This window comes from Condylura cristata, unplaced genomic scaffold (assembly GCF_000260355.1).
Source record: "Condylura cristata isolate star-nosed mole 26May11 unplaced genomic scaffold, ConCri1.0 scaffold00037, whole genome shotgun sequence".
Lineage (NCBI taxonomy): Eukaryota > Metazoa > Chordata > Mammalia > Eulipotyphla > Talpidae > Condylura > Condylura cristata.
Genome location: NW_004567138.1, coordinates 6829050 through 6846768, shown reverse-complemented (window position 1 = coordinate 6846768; position 17719 = coordinate 6829050). Strand labels below are relative to the sequence as shown.

Here is a 17719-nt window from a genome sequence, read left to right as displayed (position 1 = left end):
ATAGTCAATATGGAACAAGGAGAACACGCTATGATTGAAATCATATGGAGAGTCCCTACCACAGTTAGTGAGGGGCAATGGGGGTGTCAAGAGGGTTGTGTGTGTCATTCTTTTACAAGAAGAAAAACTGAAGGATGGAGAATGGAACAGAGGGGAGGAAAGAAATAGAATAGGTAGGAGGTGGGGAGGGATAAGAATAGGAAATGAAGTGAGGGAAGAGGAAGTAGCTTTCAATCAGTGGCAGGTGCAAAACTGTTCTTAGGTCCTATGTTGTGGAACTCTAGCGGATCTAGGACTTTGGATCATACTTTCACCTCTTAAATCCCCAGATTTAAGTTTATAAGTTATAAGTACTGCACTGGAGAAACTCATTATGTTTATTAACAAAGAAACACCTGTGCTTATATTTCAAGAAAGGAGGTCTGGGTAGGCCCCCCCCCCCCCCCCCCCACCCCTGCCAACACTTCTCCCTATTCCCACAGTGAATTGAGGAGGGCTTCAAATGCAAGTTCAACTGATGGACTCCTTGAAGGAGTTCTGATACATCCTTCGTATTTTGCATGTAAATTCCTCTCCAAAGCACATACCAGAGAAATGTGCTAACCCCAAAGTTTTATGTTTTTAACTCACCAACTGATGACAAAATTAAATTTTGAGTTCCTTAAAAGGCATATAAAAGCTGAAAATATTTGAGATGAAAGGAAGCACTGAACAGGAGCATGAGTTTAAAGTTGAAACAAGGCTCCTGGCAATCACAGAGCACTTGATTGTGCCTTGACAATCCACAGCGTTTACTCTAAATTCTCATAGACATAAGGCCAGCTTATCACACAAATTCCTTTTATTGTTAAAGAAGTCACTTTGTTCAGTGAAGGTCAGTGATGTCAGGTAGAAATAAAAACATCTAATATAATCAATAAAAAATGTCAGGAAATGGGCTTAGCTTGTTTTAGACAAATCCAGGCTTTGCAAATTTTCAGGTACTAAAGAAGTGGGTGATTCCTTGAGTCTCAAAATGGTCCTGTGATTGGCAGACTCACCCTGTGCATTCCAAAAGCATTTAAGTTCCAAAAACAGTTTTCATCATAAACTTTTCAGAAACACATCTGCTGTGAAAAATAAGATATTTGTGGCATTGGGTCTCCAAACAAGGCATAAAAAGAAGATACACTTTAAAGTGTTTATGAAAGACTGAAGATTCTTCCCACACAAGGAGAAGCTGACCAGAGAGACTCTGCATTTACGTTCTGGCTTGAAGACGGGAGATTTTTTACTTCTCTTGCTAAAAATAAGCCAAACATAGCTTAACTTAAAAGATATGCCATGGCCACCATTACTAGGTTTTAGGTCAAGGAACCAGTGGCTCAAGTCCATGCGAGATGGTGGTGTCATTAAAAAGTGTGGCCAGAGAGGAGGCAGTGAGACTGGTACAAATTACTGCCCTTTGAGAACTGATGTGATCACTTTCCTGTTCATTGAAGACTTAAATGAGAGGTTTATTCTTCTTCACCGATGTTTCATTTAGTTGTGTTTTAATCGTAGACTTTGAGAAAAAAAGCAAAGAGCAGGGCGCACAGAGCCAGGCCCACAGAAGTCCCAAGAGCGCAGTGATGATGCAGCCTTTGCAAGTGCAGCGCCATTCTAGAACTCACAGAGTGGTGTTGATTTGCAGCAGCTGCAGGACCTGGTGGACTCGGGTGATTCCCAAGCCTACTTCTGAATTCCTGTGGAGAAAGAAGCACAGAGGGGAAAAATATTTTAAGATGCACAAGGAGTCCCAATGCAGTCATTTTTATTTTTTTTTTATTGTTGAGATATCATTGACATATACTGTTGCATTAGTTTTAGGTGTACGACATGATTGAATTGCACAACATAATAATGAAAACCATAAAAAATCTAGTTGACATCCATCCCCACACACAGTTACAAAATGTATTTCTTCTGATGAGAACCTTTAAGATCTATGCTCCTAGCAAAGTTTGAGTATTGGGGGTATTTTTAGTCAACATGTTGCTAACTGTAGCCACCATGAGAGATGTGCAGCTACTGGACTAATTTTATAACAGGCAGTTTCTACCTTTTGGTCATCTTCACCCATTTTGGCCATTCCTCAGCCTCCAACCTGCAGCAACCACCAATCTCTTCTCTGTAAGTTCAACTTTGTTTTTTTAGGATCCACATGTGAGAACAAAAATATTTGTCTTTCTCTTCTTCCTATTAGCATAATGTCCTTGAGGCCCATCGATGGTGTCACAAAAGGCAAGATTTTATACTTATTTATGACGGAATAAATCATTTAATAGTCATCTGTTCATCCATTTATGGCCACTTAGATGGCTTCCAAGTCTTGACTACCATGAAAAATGCTGTAATAAACAAGGGGTGGATACCTTTTGGAGTTAAGGTTTTCATATCCCTTGGATCAATATCTATCCAGCTTTGTTTGGAACAGTTGAAGCATATGGTAGATCTATTTTTAGTTTTTTGAGCTATCTCCACACTGTTTTTTATGGTGGTTTCACCAACTTATATTCCTCCCTCTTTTGCCACACCTTTGCCAACACTTACTACTTCTTGTCTTTCTAGTACTAGCCATTTTAGCAGGAGTGAGGTGGTGTCTTACTGTGCTTTTGAGTCGCATTTTCCTGATGATTAGGGATGCTGGGCTCCCTTTCACGAACTGTTAGCCATCTGTATTTCTTCTTTAGAAAAATATCTATCAGATCCTCTGCCCATTTTCTTTTTTATTTTTAATTCCATTTCTTTTTATTTTTGCATAGAATAACTGGGGTGCAGGTCAGAGGCATTGGGAGTGAGAGGATTCATGAGAGACAGAGCCGGGAGCAGAATAGACAAGTCTACTGAAATAGACTGCTGAGGGGAGCACCGGTGAGACAGGAGAGGTCTGCTGCACCATATGTGGGTCAGCTCCCTGGCTGGGGATCGAACTCAGGCCTTAGCAGTGTTAGGCACTGGGACTTAATCCCTAGAACACTAAGGAGGCCCTCTGCCCATTTCCTTAACTGACTTGCTTGTTTTCTTGCTATTGTATTGTATGAGCGTTATACATTTTAGATGTAAACTTACTAGATATCACAGAAGCTTTGCAAAAATTGTTTCCCAGTCAGCACATTGTCTGTTGTTTTGTTGATGGCTTCCTTTGCTGTGTAGAAGTTTCTTAGTTTGGTGGAAGGAGGAGCAATTATATACTTACTCCTTCAAAAGAGAGACATTTAAGCATCCATATGGGTCAGGGAGCCCCAAGTTAGGTCTAGATAAATCAATGTTCCCTTCTTTGAAGGATCAGAACGAGATCTTGATTTTTCAGATTATACACAAACTATATGAGAGAAGATAGTGTTTATGGAGAACCAAGGCAGAATTTCTTGAAGGGTGGGGTTTATGTAGACTGGAGTCATACTATAGACAAGTCTCACATTTAGGAATGACAACAGAGAACATGATGAGTAAAAAAACCACATGGAAGCCATTTTATTCAGCAAATATGTCTCCTAAATACCCCTCAGCTTATATCCCTAAAAGTTCCCAGCTTGGGTACTATTACAGGAAGGTGTGCTCCACCCCTGGGGGAGTAACGGGTCTGGGGGCCTAGAGAGACCCACCCTTCACATAGCCTCTTCCTTCACTGCTCTAATTTTCCACATGTGCCAGATCAGGAAATGGTTGGGAAATCTGCTGGAATGAGTGTGAGGGGTGGAGAGACAACCCCACACCTTCTTTTCAAGGGAAGAGGTGTCTGTTCCCTGATGGCTTTAGTGGGTGTTGGGGAAGGAAGGCGGGTACCTGACCAGCCACTCCCATGTTTCAAAATATAATTCTGATTCCATTACATACGGCTTCCATCTTATCACAGGTCTTTAACCGGTATCTCCCTGTTAAAATCAGAATAACATGTTGAGAGCTAGAGGTGGGAGGGGAAGGGGAACAGAGGTGGAAGCGGGCAACCCAGAGGCATTGCAGAAGGCACGTCTGTGGGAGAACAAGAAACCCACAGAAACGCAAAATATCCCTGGGCAACCATTTTCCTTTGCTCATTCTTCCCTCCCAAGCCCTCTTTCAATACCTTCTGTTCCTGCATGGGGAGTAGGGAGTGGCAGCTCACCCCTGCCCAGCAGAAGCACTGAAATGTGGAGTATGGAAGATAATCTGGCATGAGCGAAGAGTTGACTGAGGGACAAGAATGGGGGTGGAGTATCCAGTGCAAGTTGTGGTGCTATGTGAGGTGGGAGATGATGAGGACCTATGTCACCAGAATAACAGAAGGAGCGGAAAGGAGAGCGTGACAGACTTCTATGTAGAATCAAAAGGATTTGAGCAGAGAGGAGCAGGCTGTGAGAAGCACAGGGATTAGGCATGAGAAAGCAGAAACATTTACCACCCATTTCCCATCAGCTAATACGGACATGTGACAGATGCGGGAGAATTCTTTGACTTTCGGAAGCTGAATGCAAAATTCCAAAAGTGTTAGCCCCAAGGGTAAAGTCTTATCCCAATGGCATTCAAACCATCACTTGCTTCTGTGCTCCTCTGGTGTCTGGGCCAACTTCCTGCTGCTGTTCCTGAGCTGTGGGCCTCACAGAAGGCAGACAGCTGGACAGACTGAGCCAATTTCCCCCAAACGGGGAGGGTGGCAATAGTCAGAGTTCAGTGGTGCACCCAAATCTGCACCTTGCGGCCCCTCACCCCCTCACTTTCTAGATGGTTTTCTTGTGAGACTGGCTTTCTGCATTAGGTTTTGAGTTTGGAAATATGCTGACAAGCTTTCATATGCATTGGTTAAAAACAGCTCCAGGCTCCAAGGGGAGCACTTAAGAGAGACAGCAACCTTGTGAAGGAATGCAGCCCTCCTCTGGCTGACATGACAGAGCGATGTGAGTGCTTCAAAGCAGCTGGGCTGTCTTATGCATCTCCAGATACTTGTACCCTGTACAACTACAAGGAGAGAGCAGGACGCAGAAGTGATTAGCAAGGAATGAACGAGGTTGAGGATGAGATGTAACCCGTCCCAAACATGCCGCTGATGTCCCTCATGATCTTTGAGTCTGGAATGGATTCAGGGCCCCGCTGCATTTGAGTCATGAGCCGTTGCCTAGAGCCATTAAACCATCACTTATTCCTTAAGTTGGGGATTACAGGCCCAGATCTAAGAGGCTGATTCATTTCTCTTAGGATTGAGCTGAACGTTATGGAGTCACTGAGGGCTTTTAGAAGCTGATGAAGACTGGAGAGCGGAGGTGTGGTGCACACACCTGCACTCAGCCCTACTCTCACTGGTCCATGCTAATTCCCCCCCATCCAGACGTATCCCCAAGATGTCCTGGACCCTGATGCTTTCACTTTAAGAAAAAAGAAACTACAAAGTAGGTACAGGGCCCTTCAACTTAAGCTCTACTGGCCTCAGGGAAAATTCACTTGTGCCACTCTCCTCTCCTCCTCCCTGTCTGAATGCCGATCCTTGGTTCTGCACCTGCAGTGCCAGAAGCTGCACTCGAGAACATGAGACCCAAGCCGGGGGGCAGGCTGACCTGGCAGGACGAGGCCCGTCTGACAGCATCCTGCCTTGGCTTGGCCTGATAACTTACTCTGCTCTACAAAGCTGCAGTTGGGACTGTGCTTCAGGCCCAGGGTGGGGGAAAACAATCCTGACCTTTGATTAGAAAACTTCCCTCTCCCTCTTCCAACCCATCTGTGATAAACTTTCGCTCAAAATAGAAAAGGTGCCCGTTACACTAACATAGTGGACTGTCTGCATTGTGTTCAATGTAGTCATTCTTCCTGGGCCTTAACCCCCACCTACACACACCCCTTCAAGCATTTAACCCACTGGAGTGTAAGTGACCCAGAAGCTGCTAGCCTTTTCCTAGTGGACAAGGCTGCCTCCAGGAGCCACAGGAAGAGGAACAGCAGTCACAAGAGCCTGGTTCCCAGAGCCAACTGTCTCCACAAAATCAGGGGGGGTTAAAGGGGGCTGGAGGGTTAAGGGGGGCGGGGTTTGCGAGCAGGAGAGGGAAAATGCAGCCTCTCTCCGCCTCACAGAACCTCTTTTATTAGCCTCACGTTTTACCAATCAAGATCTTGATTCAAGGACTCTGATGATATGTTTTTAAATAGAAGACTGAAACAATAGTTTCTCAGAGGACAGAGTATTCAGCAGCAAGCTAGCTTTGCACATTTTGATTGCTACTACCACTGGGATACTGAAGGAAAAGTAATTTAGCAATACAGGATATACAAGGCTTTCTCATAAAGTGCAAGACAGTCAAACATGTAAACGTACGACTATAGCAGATTTCCACACAGAAGCAGCATTCATGAATAGGCAATAATGCGACATTTTCAAAATGTAATGACAATTAGAATTGCTTCTCTTTATCTTCTAGGAGAAATGATGAGAAATACCTACCTATAAACTAAAGGTCTGCATGGGGGGAGAAGGAGCCAAACAGGAAGGGTAGGAGGGAGGGGGAGAGAGGGAGAGAACAATGTATATCACTAACTTAAGAGAAAAATATTACGGCATCATGAGGGGGGAAGAGTGGTGGTGGGGGAAGGGGCGGGGAAAGGAAACCATTATGGCCACTGATTCTGGAAAGCAAATACAACAGGTTTCAACCTTCCCTAAACATCTTAGACATACTCAAAGTTATCAATTCCTTAAATTTAGGAATTTCTCAATCTACAGAACTCCACATAAAGGACATGCCACAAAAACTAACCAAACATCAACTCATTCTTATCTTTTCTAAGACACCAAATTCAATTTAGAAATGCCTTTCCCAAGACAGACATGACTGAAATACAGCAGAAGAGGGCTTCCTTTGAACAGAGAGAGCCACGTGTGTGCACACAGGGCTGACTAAGGATGCAGTGAGGTCGCTTGGACTGGGCTACTCCCTAGAACTTTCACTGTTTCAACTTTTCCCTTGATTCACTGTTTCAACTTTTCATTTCTAAACCTATTTGCTTCTTCTTAAATGTATGCTACCCGCTTCCCAAAGAATCAAACCCAATGAACGTAATATATCTGTTATTCTTGAACCACACATAAACACTGAAAAACAAAACACATAATTTATATGCTCAGAAGCTTTAGGTAGCAGACTCTAACCGGGTAAGGATAAACGAGTACAGGTGATATGGTAATAACAGTCCATCACCCACCACTCATTTCTTCCTGCTCTAGCAGTTCCTCCCTGTGAGGCTGGGACAAGGAGAGATGAGTGTTTCACCGGCGCACACTTAACGTACCAAATCTGAGGGCTTCTGTGAGCCCAGCAAGGGCTGGAAGACACCCAGCTCCACTTGGGAAATGCAACACTGTTAGTACTGAGTATTTCCCCTGGCATTTGTTGGCTCCAGTGGAACAGAAACTGCCTCTGATACTCTTTTTGTAAAATTACAGTCATTAATTTCACTGATAAAGAACATGTACATTCCTTATGCACCTGGCAGGAGGCACATGGTATGATGATCTGCACAGGGATCAGATTCTGGCAGACTGAGGACCTAGCTCAACTTTCAGACATTTACCAGCGGTGTGACCTTGGGCAAGTGGTTTCTGCACTCCAAGCCTAGATACCCTTTCTGTGAAGCAGGATACCAATGGTGACCTACAGGTGTTTGTGAGGGGCTTAGAAAGAGTGTGCCCAGAGCCCACGCACTGTGTGGGGCACAGGAAGGTTAAATAAAGGGTCCTGATTTCATCCTCACATGCACCACTGCACGAGAGGGAGCCCTTGCCCATCCTGAGCCCCAATCCTTGGGGTAAGGCTCTGGAAAAGCTTGGAAACAGAAACCATTCTAAATAGAAAGGGGAAACTGGATTCCACAAGTTTAAGAAAAGGCTTTCAGCTGTTGGACTGCCAGGGATCCATCTTTACAGCTGCTTTTTTCTTTCTCTCAATACCTAGTACAAAGAAAACAGCCACTATCACACCCACAACTTTCCACAGAACCCACCTGGCCCTGTCTTGTGCCCCGCTGAACTCGTCAGTGCCCGTCTACCCACTCTGTGCCCCGTGCTCACCTCTTCCTGTTTTCTTAGTCTTTGATCCGACCAAATTCCTTTAGGAATGTCTCCTGCCCAGCACTCAGCCCCAGATGGGTTAGGTGGTGCCTGATGTGGGCGTCACCTCTGCCTGCTGGCCCTCACGGCAGTGGCAGTGCCATCGAGGGCAGTGAGCGGCTTGCAGTGACTGAGTCTGCACTCACTGTGCAGACTCCTGCAGGGCAGCTTCACTCTCCAGTGCTGGCTGCCTGGGCTCAGCCCTGGGAAAGAACAGGCCTAGCTGCATCAGTGTTTGCGTTTCTATGGGCTCCTTAGCACATGTCACACAACTGTCCCAGGCTGGGCAGGTTCGTAGTTGATTTGTGCAAACAGAAAAAGGATCTTGGGCACTTAGGTCTATCGGCATGCTTTTAAAGCTGAAGAGGGGCTGGATACAAAGGCCGACCGGCAGTCTTGGCTGCACCCAAGCCTCCTGCTCCCCTGTGATCTCCATAGTCTCGGCCCTGGTGTCCCCATTCTCGGTGTGCACACCCCACGCTTGCTGGGTTCTGGCTCCAGTGATCCACAGTCACAGGGGTGTGCCCTGTGCTCACGTTCCTAAGCACTTTTTGCAATAAGAAAACGCGAAGAATGAAACCTGGGAGGAAAACACGGTTGCAGGTGGCGGCCACAGAGGCTGGTGGCTGGAAGGCCAAAAAGAGCCTGAATTACTCTCCTTACAGTTCTATATGGACACGTTTCCTATGGGTGCAAATATGCTTTCCACAGGCATTGCCTAGAGTGTCAGGTAAATGGGAGACAGTGGCAGACAGCACCAACTCTACACAGGATAACCAAAGCAGTGCCGTGGGGTGGGGGAGGGGAACCCTATCAGCAGAGAAGCAACAGCACAATCATTTTCTGTCGCTACTTTAACAATGATCACAAGTCTAGCTTCTTCATACAACTGGGTTCCCTTACAACTCTGGAAATCAGAAGTTCTAAAATCAAGGTACTGGCAGGCCTGCATTCTTTCTGGCAGCTGTAGGGGAGAATCTGTCTCTGTGCCCTTTTGAGCTCCTAGGGGATGCCCAGATCCATTGGCTTTCCTCCATGTTTAAAGCCAGTAGCACAGGTTTTATGGTTGAGTATTTTTTTTTTAAAGACCTCTTTTTCTTTTTTTTTTTTTTTTTTTTATGCATTACAGAACTGTGGTACAGGCCAGAGGTGTAGGGGCGGCAAGAGTCTTCACCAGAGACAGAGTGGGGAGCAGAACAGGCCGACTGACAAAGCACACTGCTGAGGGGAGCAGCGGGGGGGAGGGGGGGGAGGGTGTCAGGAGAGGTCTGCCGCGCCATGTGGGTCACCTACAGGGCTGGTGGGAATAGAACTCATGCAGAAATGGCTTTAGCTTCTTAGTGCTGTGCTTTAACCTGCTGTGCCACCAGGGAGGACCCGTGTATTATTTTTTACGCGCCATGATTTATACTGAAACCACCTGGATAACTCAGGCTCATCTCTCCACCTCCAGATCTCCCATTTATGTGCTCACAGCCTATTTTGCCATGTCACAGCTGCCTTGGACTAGGATGTGGGCATTGTCCAGACAATGCCCCAGCTCTCATTTTCCCAAGAGGACACGTGTTGTTTGGGCAAAGCTGCTGGCTGTGCATGAGAAGCAGAAGCCCATTGTGCGGCACCTTTGGGTGGGGAGGCACTCAGGGCCCCGCCCAGCAGCTGTGAGGCTTCCTGGCACCATAAGGCTGGGACTCTCAGGCCCGTTTCCTGCCCCTGCGCTAATGCTGACCAGTGTGTCTGAAGCTTGCTTCCTTGCTCACTCGTATGTATTCCGCAAGGACCCGAAGGAGAGTGTCCGGCAGGGCCCTGTGTTCTGAGAACATATGTGCATTTCCACATGCAACTTTGCATCCTGTGGTTATAGTCTTAAAGTTGCAAATAACCTCTTTCTGGCAACTGGATGGACTTGGCTTTTCCCAGGGAGGAAAAACCATGTTGTGCACAGGACTCTCTTTCAGTTCCCCCTTCTTATCAAAATATTTCTAAATTGTAGTGTGGCTACAGACCAGAAGCTCAAAGCTCCATTAAAATAGGTAGAGGGGGCCCTCCCTGGTGGCGCAGCGGTTTAAAGCACAGCACTGAGAAGCTAAAGCCACTTCCACATGAGTTCGATTCCCGCCTGCCCCGGAGGTGACCACATGGCATGGCAAACCTCTCCTGACCCGCCTGCTGCTCCCCTCAGCAGTGTACTTCGTCGATCTGCCTGTTCTGCTCCCCACTCTGTCTCTGGTGAAGCCTCTCGCCGCCCTTGAGCCTCTGGCTCAACTTCCTACCGGCAGTTCTATATGCACAAATAAATAAATCTTTAAAAAAAAATAGGTAGAGGATGGGCTCTGTGTAAACTTACTCCGCAGAAGAAACAGTATTTATGGAACGTTTATCACATGCTCAGGGAGCTCTCAGAGGGCTCTCAGTGCGCTACAGGGGTCTCTCCAGCGATGCTTCCCACCAGCCAGCACGAGTTAACATGAGCTGACTCCAAGCTTAAGTAACCACCTGACTTACAGATAAAGGAATCAATGGTGAAGCAGAAGAGAGACTTCAGTCGCACTCAACACAGACTTGGTAGTAATGTATCCGGGGTGCACGTATAGTGCATTATAAAGACATGAGAAAATCAAGGGGCTGCACGGTCATTCAACCAACTATCAAATCAAGATTCCTATGAAATCAGTTTCATCCTACCTTCTTTGTGACTGCATCCTGTGGAAGTGAGGGTGTCATTCTGTTTTCCTACCGGCAGCCCTTGCGGGAAAGCCAGCCTCAGGTCATGCACATGCACTGCACACTACCTGCCCTGCAGGTCAGAGCCGCTCAGCCTTTGTGAATGTGGCCTGCAGATGGCACATGGCTGAGCTGCACCCCCACCCACACATACTTGATCTGTTCGCATTAGGACATGCTGCAAAATGTGTTTTAATGAGGAACAGTTGGCCTGGTTCTGCTCAAATAAAAGATATCCCTGTAAGAGAGTTGCCACCTGTCTTCCCATCTTGCAGTGCAGCTTCTAAATGAGTTCTTCTGTCCCCGGCACCTGCAGGTGTTGCCAGGCCCTGCCACCCACTCCCTGTGCCAACTCTTCCTCAGAGTAACAGACAAGCTCGGCGCTGTGCTTGTGTCGTGACCAGACACGAGGATAGACAGAAGATTAAAGGTGTCAAGCTACCTCTCTCCACTATTCTCTTGAGACATTTCCCAAATTGGGAGCATCTTAATATCATACAATTAGGAGTATCCAATTATCTCCAAAGATGCCTGTATTTTCTAGTCCCCAAAGTCTATGCGAGAATGCTATGTGCATAGGCCATCAGCATTATAGGTATACCGGATTATAAAGGCATCAACAAATTAAACTTGGAATCAGTTGTGCATTTTCTTTGAATTTGAAGAATATTTGCATTTTAAAACCTCTGTCACAGAGGTAACACGATGGGGGCACAGAACTGTCTCCCTGTTTATATCAATTTTGGGCATGAGCGATTCTAAATCTGCGATTACTCACATGTAATTTCCCCTCCCACTCTTATCTGAAGTGCGTAATTGACAGATTTTTAAAATTGAAAACAAACTTTAAACTTGAACACACACATACAACCACTGAATTCTTTTTAAATCTTATTTCGGTGATAGCAGAGTAAACACAAAAACACAAAGCCTTCTAATAAAGCTGACTATCAGTCATTAGATTAATGTATGAGCAAATGCATCTCAGGTTAGGTTAGGAATAATTTCAGCCTGACATCTACCAAGGAAACACAGCTGATCTAGCTCTGCGTGGTCTTGGTGATCCCTCATTCAGGATGTCCAACTTGCAGAGTTGAACAAATGAAAGGGAGCGATAATCTCATGAAAATCTAAAGTGTGGCATCTGTCCAACACCTAATTACTATTTTCTGTAAGATTGCATTTTATCTGACTCAAAAGATATGAAAACAACTCTTAAGCTACAAACTTCTTTTAATGGACTCAAAATATTTCTTATGTGTAAATTTTTCTCATGGCTCAGAAGCGCGGGTAGAGCTTGCAATGAAAGTTAACAGGGATAAAGAAAAAAAAATCACGTGATTGCTTGTAACTCAAGATAAATTAGAATTTACAATTATCATCTTTCCCCCTGGCCGAGCCTGAACATATGGGCTATGCAGAAAACCTATCAAAACCAAATATGTAATCAATGCAAGGAAATTATTTTAAAATATACATTATGCAGAGTACTTTCAGAAAATATCCTCTAAATCTCCTCCTCGTATGTAAAGTTTTCTCTGCATGCCAAATGATCTTCATGTACGAAAGCTGTCTCTATCATAATTGCCTTTTTTTTTTTTTAAAAAAAAAGATTATTTATTTGTGCATACAGAACTGGGGTACAGGCCAGAGGTGCAGGGGCGGTGAGAGGATTCACCAGAGACAGAGTGGAGAGCGGAACAGGCAGATTGACAAAGTACACTGCTGAGGGGAGCAGTGGGCGAGTCAGGAGAGGTCTGCCACGCCATATCATAATTGCCTATTAACCCCCAAAATATAAAGCTTTCAGCTCCAAAAGTCCATTAAAAGTTTCTACTTTCCTCATTTTTTTCTTATTACATTTACCTAAAATAAGTTGGAGTGTGGGTGTGAAGAATCAGTATAAAACCGTACATAAATATTGTATAAAAACCTTTGCCACCATGCTGTATTTTCACTGTTTACACATAGCCTGTTCAGCTCTATAAAAAGAAAAACAAACTGCAGAAGTTTGTAAGCTTTGCTCCAAGGAATCTTATCAGTGGCCCAGCACCTTAGCTGTAGATACTTTTAGTTTTACTTAATTTCTTCTTCAAAAAGAAGGCTTTCTTTCTTGCTAGCCAAACTTAAAGGAAAACCCAAGTTAGCTTCCATGGCGTCAAAGTCTGAATTTGTCATGTAGGTCTTCTTTTGCTGACTGATTATCAGTCACAGATATGTTGACAGGGACTTGCACTCTCGCTCGCTCTCTCTCTCTCACGTGATGGGCCCTGACATGAAGGTCACTTACAAGTATTAAGCCTGTAATCACAACATTCCTGATAGTGGTAGAAATTATTGGCTAGGGGTACGCAGTAGTACAAAGTAAAGCCTGCTCCACAGGTGTGACCGAGGTGAAGACAGAAAAAGTGAATTGGTTCAAGATGTTTTATGGATGAAGTCCTTTCCGTAATCTCTTCGACCGCAACCGAAACCAACCTCATTCCGTGGAGAATACACAGGAAGCTGTGAACTGGGATGTTAATGAACACAGCAAGTGGGTGTATTAAAGTTAATCTTTAAGTAATCAATCCAACTCAAAATAATTACTCTTAAGGATGTCTTCCAAGTAGGTAACCGTGAGAGTGTGCTGGCAGATGTTTGTGTTTTAAATGAAAAGGAAGCCATGTGTGATGTTGACTGCTATTAAATGCAACCCTCTCAGTCTGCTCTTCGTATCATTTTCAATGACACTGGAAATATGGTTTTAGCATCAAGTGAGTTCCATGAACTGCATAAACTGAATGAAGGAGCTGGCAGGTGCTTTGTTCTGTCTTAAAGAGTCTCATAAATGATGAGGTAACATGCAAAGTGCTTCCCATGGATCGCCATGCTGGTTATTTAGCTTGGAAAATTTAGATAGGCTAGTTAAGAATAGTAACACTGAGTTCAGTGATCTGCTTTCTTCTACCTGCTTTCCTATTATACAATCTTCTAAAAATCCATTCCAATGTATGCCCATTCTTCCTAACTTCCTTATTGAACATGAGTCATTTGTAAAAGGTAAAATATAATGACACTATCAAAAGTCACTTAAAAATGAAGATCAATGTTAAGAGGTTTGATTATTTATATCACTCTGAGAATGTGGCAGGCAGTCTCTGAGATGGTTATCAGTGAGCCCCCGCTCTCTGCCCCTACTTCTGGTATTTACAGCCCTTTGTAACAGGTGTTGAACAGTCTCCTTGACTTCGGGGAGAACTTACTGACTTGCTTTTACTTAATAATGGCCATCATTATTGATGGGATGCTACCTCTGAAATCTGGTAACAAGAAACTGTGGTTTTTGTTTTCTTTTCTTTTTTTTTTTAAAGATTTATTTATTTCCTCATACAGAACTGGGGTACAGGCCAGAGATGCGGAGGGTGAGAGGATTCACCAGAGACAGAGCGGGAAGCAGAACAGGCAGATCGACAAAGTAGACTGCTGAGGGGAGCAGCGGGCAGGTCAGGAGAGGTCTGCCATGCCATGTGGTCACCTCCGGGGCAGGCGGGGATCGAACTCATGCAGAAGTGGCTTAAGGTTCTCAGTGCTGTGCTTTAACCTGCTGCGCCACCAGGGAGGGCCCTCTGTGTTTCTTAGTCTCATGGTTTACTGTTCTGAGAGAAACCAACTGCTATGTTCTGAGTTGTCCTATGCAGAAGCTCATGTGAGAAGGAAACAAAACCAACAAAGAACTGAGAACTCAATCTAAATACCCAAGAAATAGAATCCGGTATCACCACATGAGAGGACTTAGAGGTAGAACAAGCTCCTTCCACTCCACCCAACCCCTCCAATCAAGCCTTCAGATGAGATCTAGTCCTAGCTGGCATTCTGCCAGGAAATGAGCTGGAGACACCAGCTAAACTGAGCCCAGATTTCTGATGCAAAAAAGCTTCGAAATAATAAAAGTTTGCTTTAAATTGCTATATCCTGAGGTAATTTGTTACAAGGTAACAACACATATAAATAGATGTCAGACAGAAGGCTAGAAACTGATTCACAGGACTGAGGAAACATGACTTATTATAGAGGCACTGCAGACCAGCAGGAAGAGATGGACTTTCAATAAACTTTTCTGGAACACTTGATGACATATACATAAAACAATTTAATTTTATCTTACCTATCATGTTTAAAAATCAGTTCCAGGTAGATTGAATACTACATGGAAAGGTAAAACTGAAAAAAAAATTAGAGACAGTATGGGCATTAAACCTTTTTAATCCAAAAGACAGGGAAACAGTTCTCAAATCACAAAACAAACAAACAAACAAACAAACAAACAAAACCCCACAAAATTCTAAAGGCACCATAGAGAGGTTGAGATAAGTCACAGACTGGGAGCGGATACTTGTCTTATATAAATGATTTAAGATTCTGTAAAGAAATTTTACCATCCATAAGAAGGTATCAATTCAATAGAAAAGAATGGGCAAAGGATTTTCACGATCTCTAGATTGACGAATATGAATAAAGGAAACCAATAGATATATAAAAATATGTGCAAGGTAATTTGTAACTAGAGAAACACAAGTCAAAAACATGGCCCACCAATATGCATCCATCAAGGAGCCAAAAGGGAAAAGCGTCCAGGGTGGGTGGGGGTGGGGAGAGTGTTGAGGAACCAGACCACTTGACGCGGCAACCACGCTGGAAACCAGTAGCGGAAGCTGCGTAAACCTGGCGACCCAGGGGTCACCCAGACCAGAGAACACCAAAGGTATGTGACCTGATTTCAGGTACACATCATGGCTTCACTGATACCAACCAGGAGCTCTAGCAGATTTTGGCTAAATGGAGGTGCAAATGGCACCAGCGACAATGGGAAAAAGTAGTCAGAGGATGGGGTGCTCAAGAGCTGCAGGGGCTGGGCTGCCTGAGAACATGAGCTGTCCCGTGTCCCTAACAATCTCATGCTTTTCTTCAGCAGGCCCACATAACTAAGCTACCTGCTTTCCTTATGCACTAATGTCTACCTCTCAATTTGTATGGTGTGTGTCCTTGCCTAACAGAAATTTACTGACCAATGTGGAAAGTAGGCAGGACCTTTGTATTCACTCCATTGTCAATACACATCTTGTTGCTTTTTAAAAAACTTGAATTCTGGCCCTCCCTGGTGGCGCAGCGGGTTAAAGCACAGCACAAAGAAGCTTAAACCACTTCCGCATGAGTTCGATCCCTGCCTGCCCTGGAGGTGACCACATGGCGAGGCATACCTCTCCTGACCGGCCCGCTGCTCCCCTCAGCGGTGTACTTCGTGGATCTGCCTGTTCTGCTCCCCACTCTGTCCCTGGAGAATCCTCTCACCCACCGCATCTCTGGCCTGTACCCCAGTTCTGTACAAATAAATGAATAAATCTTTAAAAAAAAAAACAACACTTGAATTCTACTGGAAAAGATCATTTCCTGTATTAGTTTCCTGCTGCTGGTGTAACAAATTATCACAAACTGAGAGGCTTATAACGACCACAAAAACCATAATTTTAGAGCCAGAAGTCCAGAATTAGTCTCATGAACTAAAATCAAGTGACATGTCACACTCTCGAGGAGAATCCAATTCCTTTTCCAGCTTACATCTTGTAGTGTGTGAGCCCATTCCACTTTCAAAGTCAACATTCTCATTAGTCTGGTCCCTGACTTTCCTGTAAGGAGTCTCATGATTATATTGGGCCATTTCAATAATCCAGGGTAATCTCTTTAAGACCAGCTAATCAGTAAATTTAACTTCATTTGCAACCTTAATCTCCTCAGGTATGTAACCTAACATATTCATAGGTTCCAAGGATGTCTGGGGCCTCTTACCTCCCCCACAAGCCTCAAGAGTGAGATTCTAAGTTGTTACTTATACTCAAAATTACTTAAAGTGTGCTAAGAGAAGATCAGGAGAAAATCTTACTTTTAATTCTCTTTCAGATTTTGGATGTTTTCATATGGGAAAAAATGTAGTTTTGTTTGTAATTCATCTTCCCTGTATCTGTGTTTCTGTCCCATCCATTCATGGTGATCATCCCTGTTTTGGCTATGTGACTGACTTTGACCAATGGAATGTTCTCAAACATGGCATAAGTCAGTGCTGAAAGAACATGTTGTCATTTTTGATTTCTGTTCTTATTCCCCTGTCTTTATCGGGAGAACACACTCTGGTTAGTCTGTGGTAGCATGAGACATGGGGAGCAGAGTAGATTCATCCAAGAAGGTTTGGCTGAACCACCAGATGGGTGAGCCCCATTAAGATGCATATTCATGACTGGATCAAGACTGGATGAACTCCATTGAGGTTTTGTGGTTATTTGTTATGATGCATTTATAGTGGCTGACCACTATCTTTGGTCCTACAGTTCTTTTAAGGGATACATATTACTTCTAATACAATATATTCAGTCAGTCGGTTGGCAGACACTGACTGAACATTTGCCCTGTGCCAGGCACACAGCTCTCGCATAAGCACAAAGGAATGTACGAAGCAAAATGACAGCACTGTTGGATGGGCTTCCATTTCAGTAATTGGTCACAAAGAAAATGTAAATGTTTGGTATGTCTGATGGTGACATGTATGAAGAAAAGCTGTGCGGGGGATACTAGATGGTGACAGATGGTGGGGTTGCTGTTTTACAGAGGGTTCCTCAGGAAGATCTCACTGACAGGTGGTATTTGAGTAGAGACCTGAAGGAAGTTGACAGACACATCTGCGGGTATCTCACAGAGGCGCGTTGCAAGTGTGGGTCTAGCACATGCTAAAGGCCCCTGAAAAAGCATCTTGGGCATGTTCACATTAAAGGAGCCAGAGCGTGTCAGTGTGGAGACCCAGGGTGTTCAGGGGACAAAGGTCAAATGATGATGTCAGGGGGACAACAGGACTAGGGTGCACATCTACAAGGTCAA

The 17719-nt window shown here is 44.4% G+C and overlaps 1 protein-coding gene across 2 annotated transcripts in view; it reads right to left on the bottom strand.

Moving 5' to 3' along the window:
- Positions 1–481: 481 nt before the first annotated feature.
- The window catches only part of CDKAL1 (CDK5 regulatory subunit associated protein 1-like 1), a 604990-nt gene continuing 587752 nt past the window's right edge, over positions 482–17719 (bottom strand). For both annotated transcript variants that reach the window (XM_004693314.2, XM_012732965.1), the window contains one exon: positions 482–1724. In XM_004693314.2, the coding sequence (XP_004693371.1) occupies positions 1533–1724 (192 nt within the window). In that variant the 3' untranslated portion in view covers positions 482–1532. The remainder of the gene's footprint in view (positions 1725–17719) is intronic.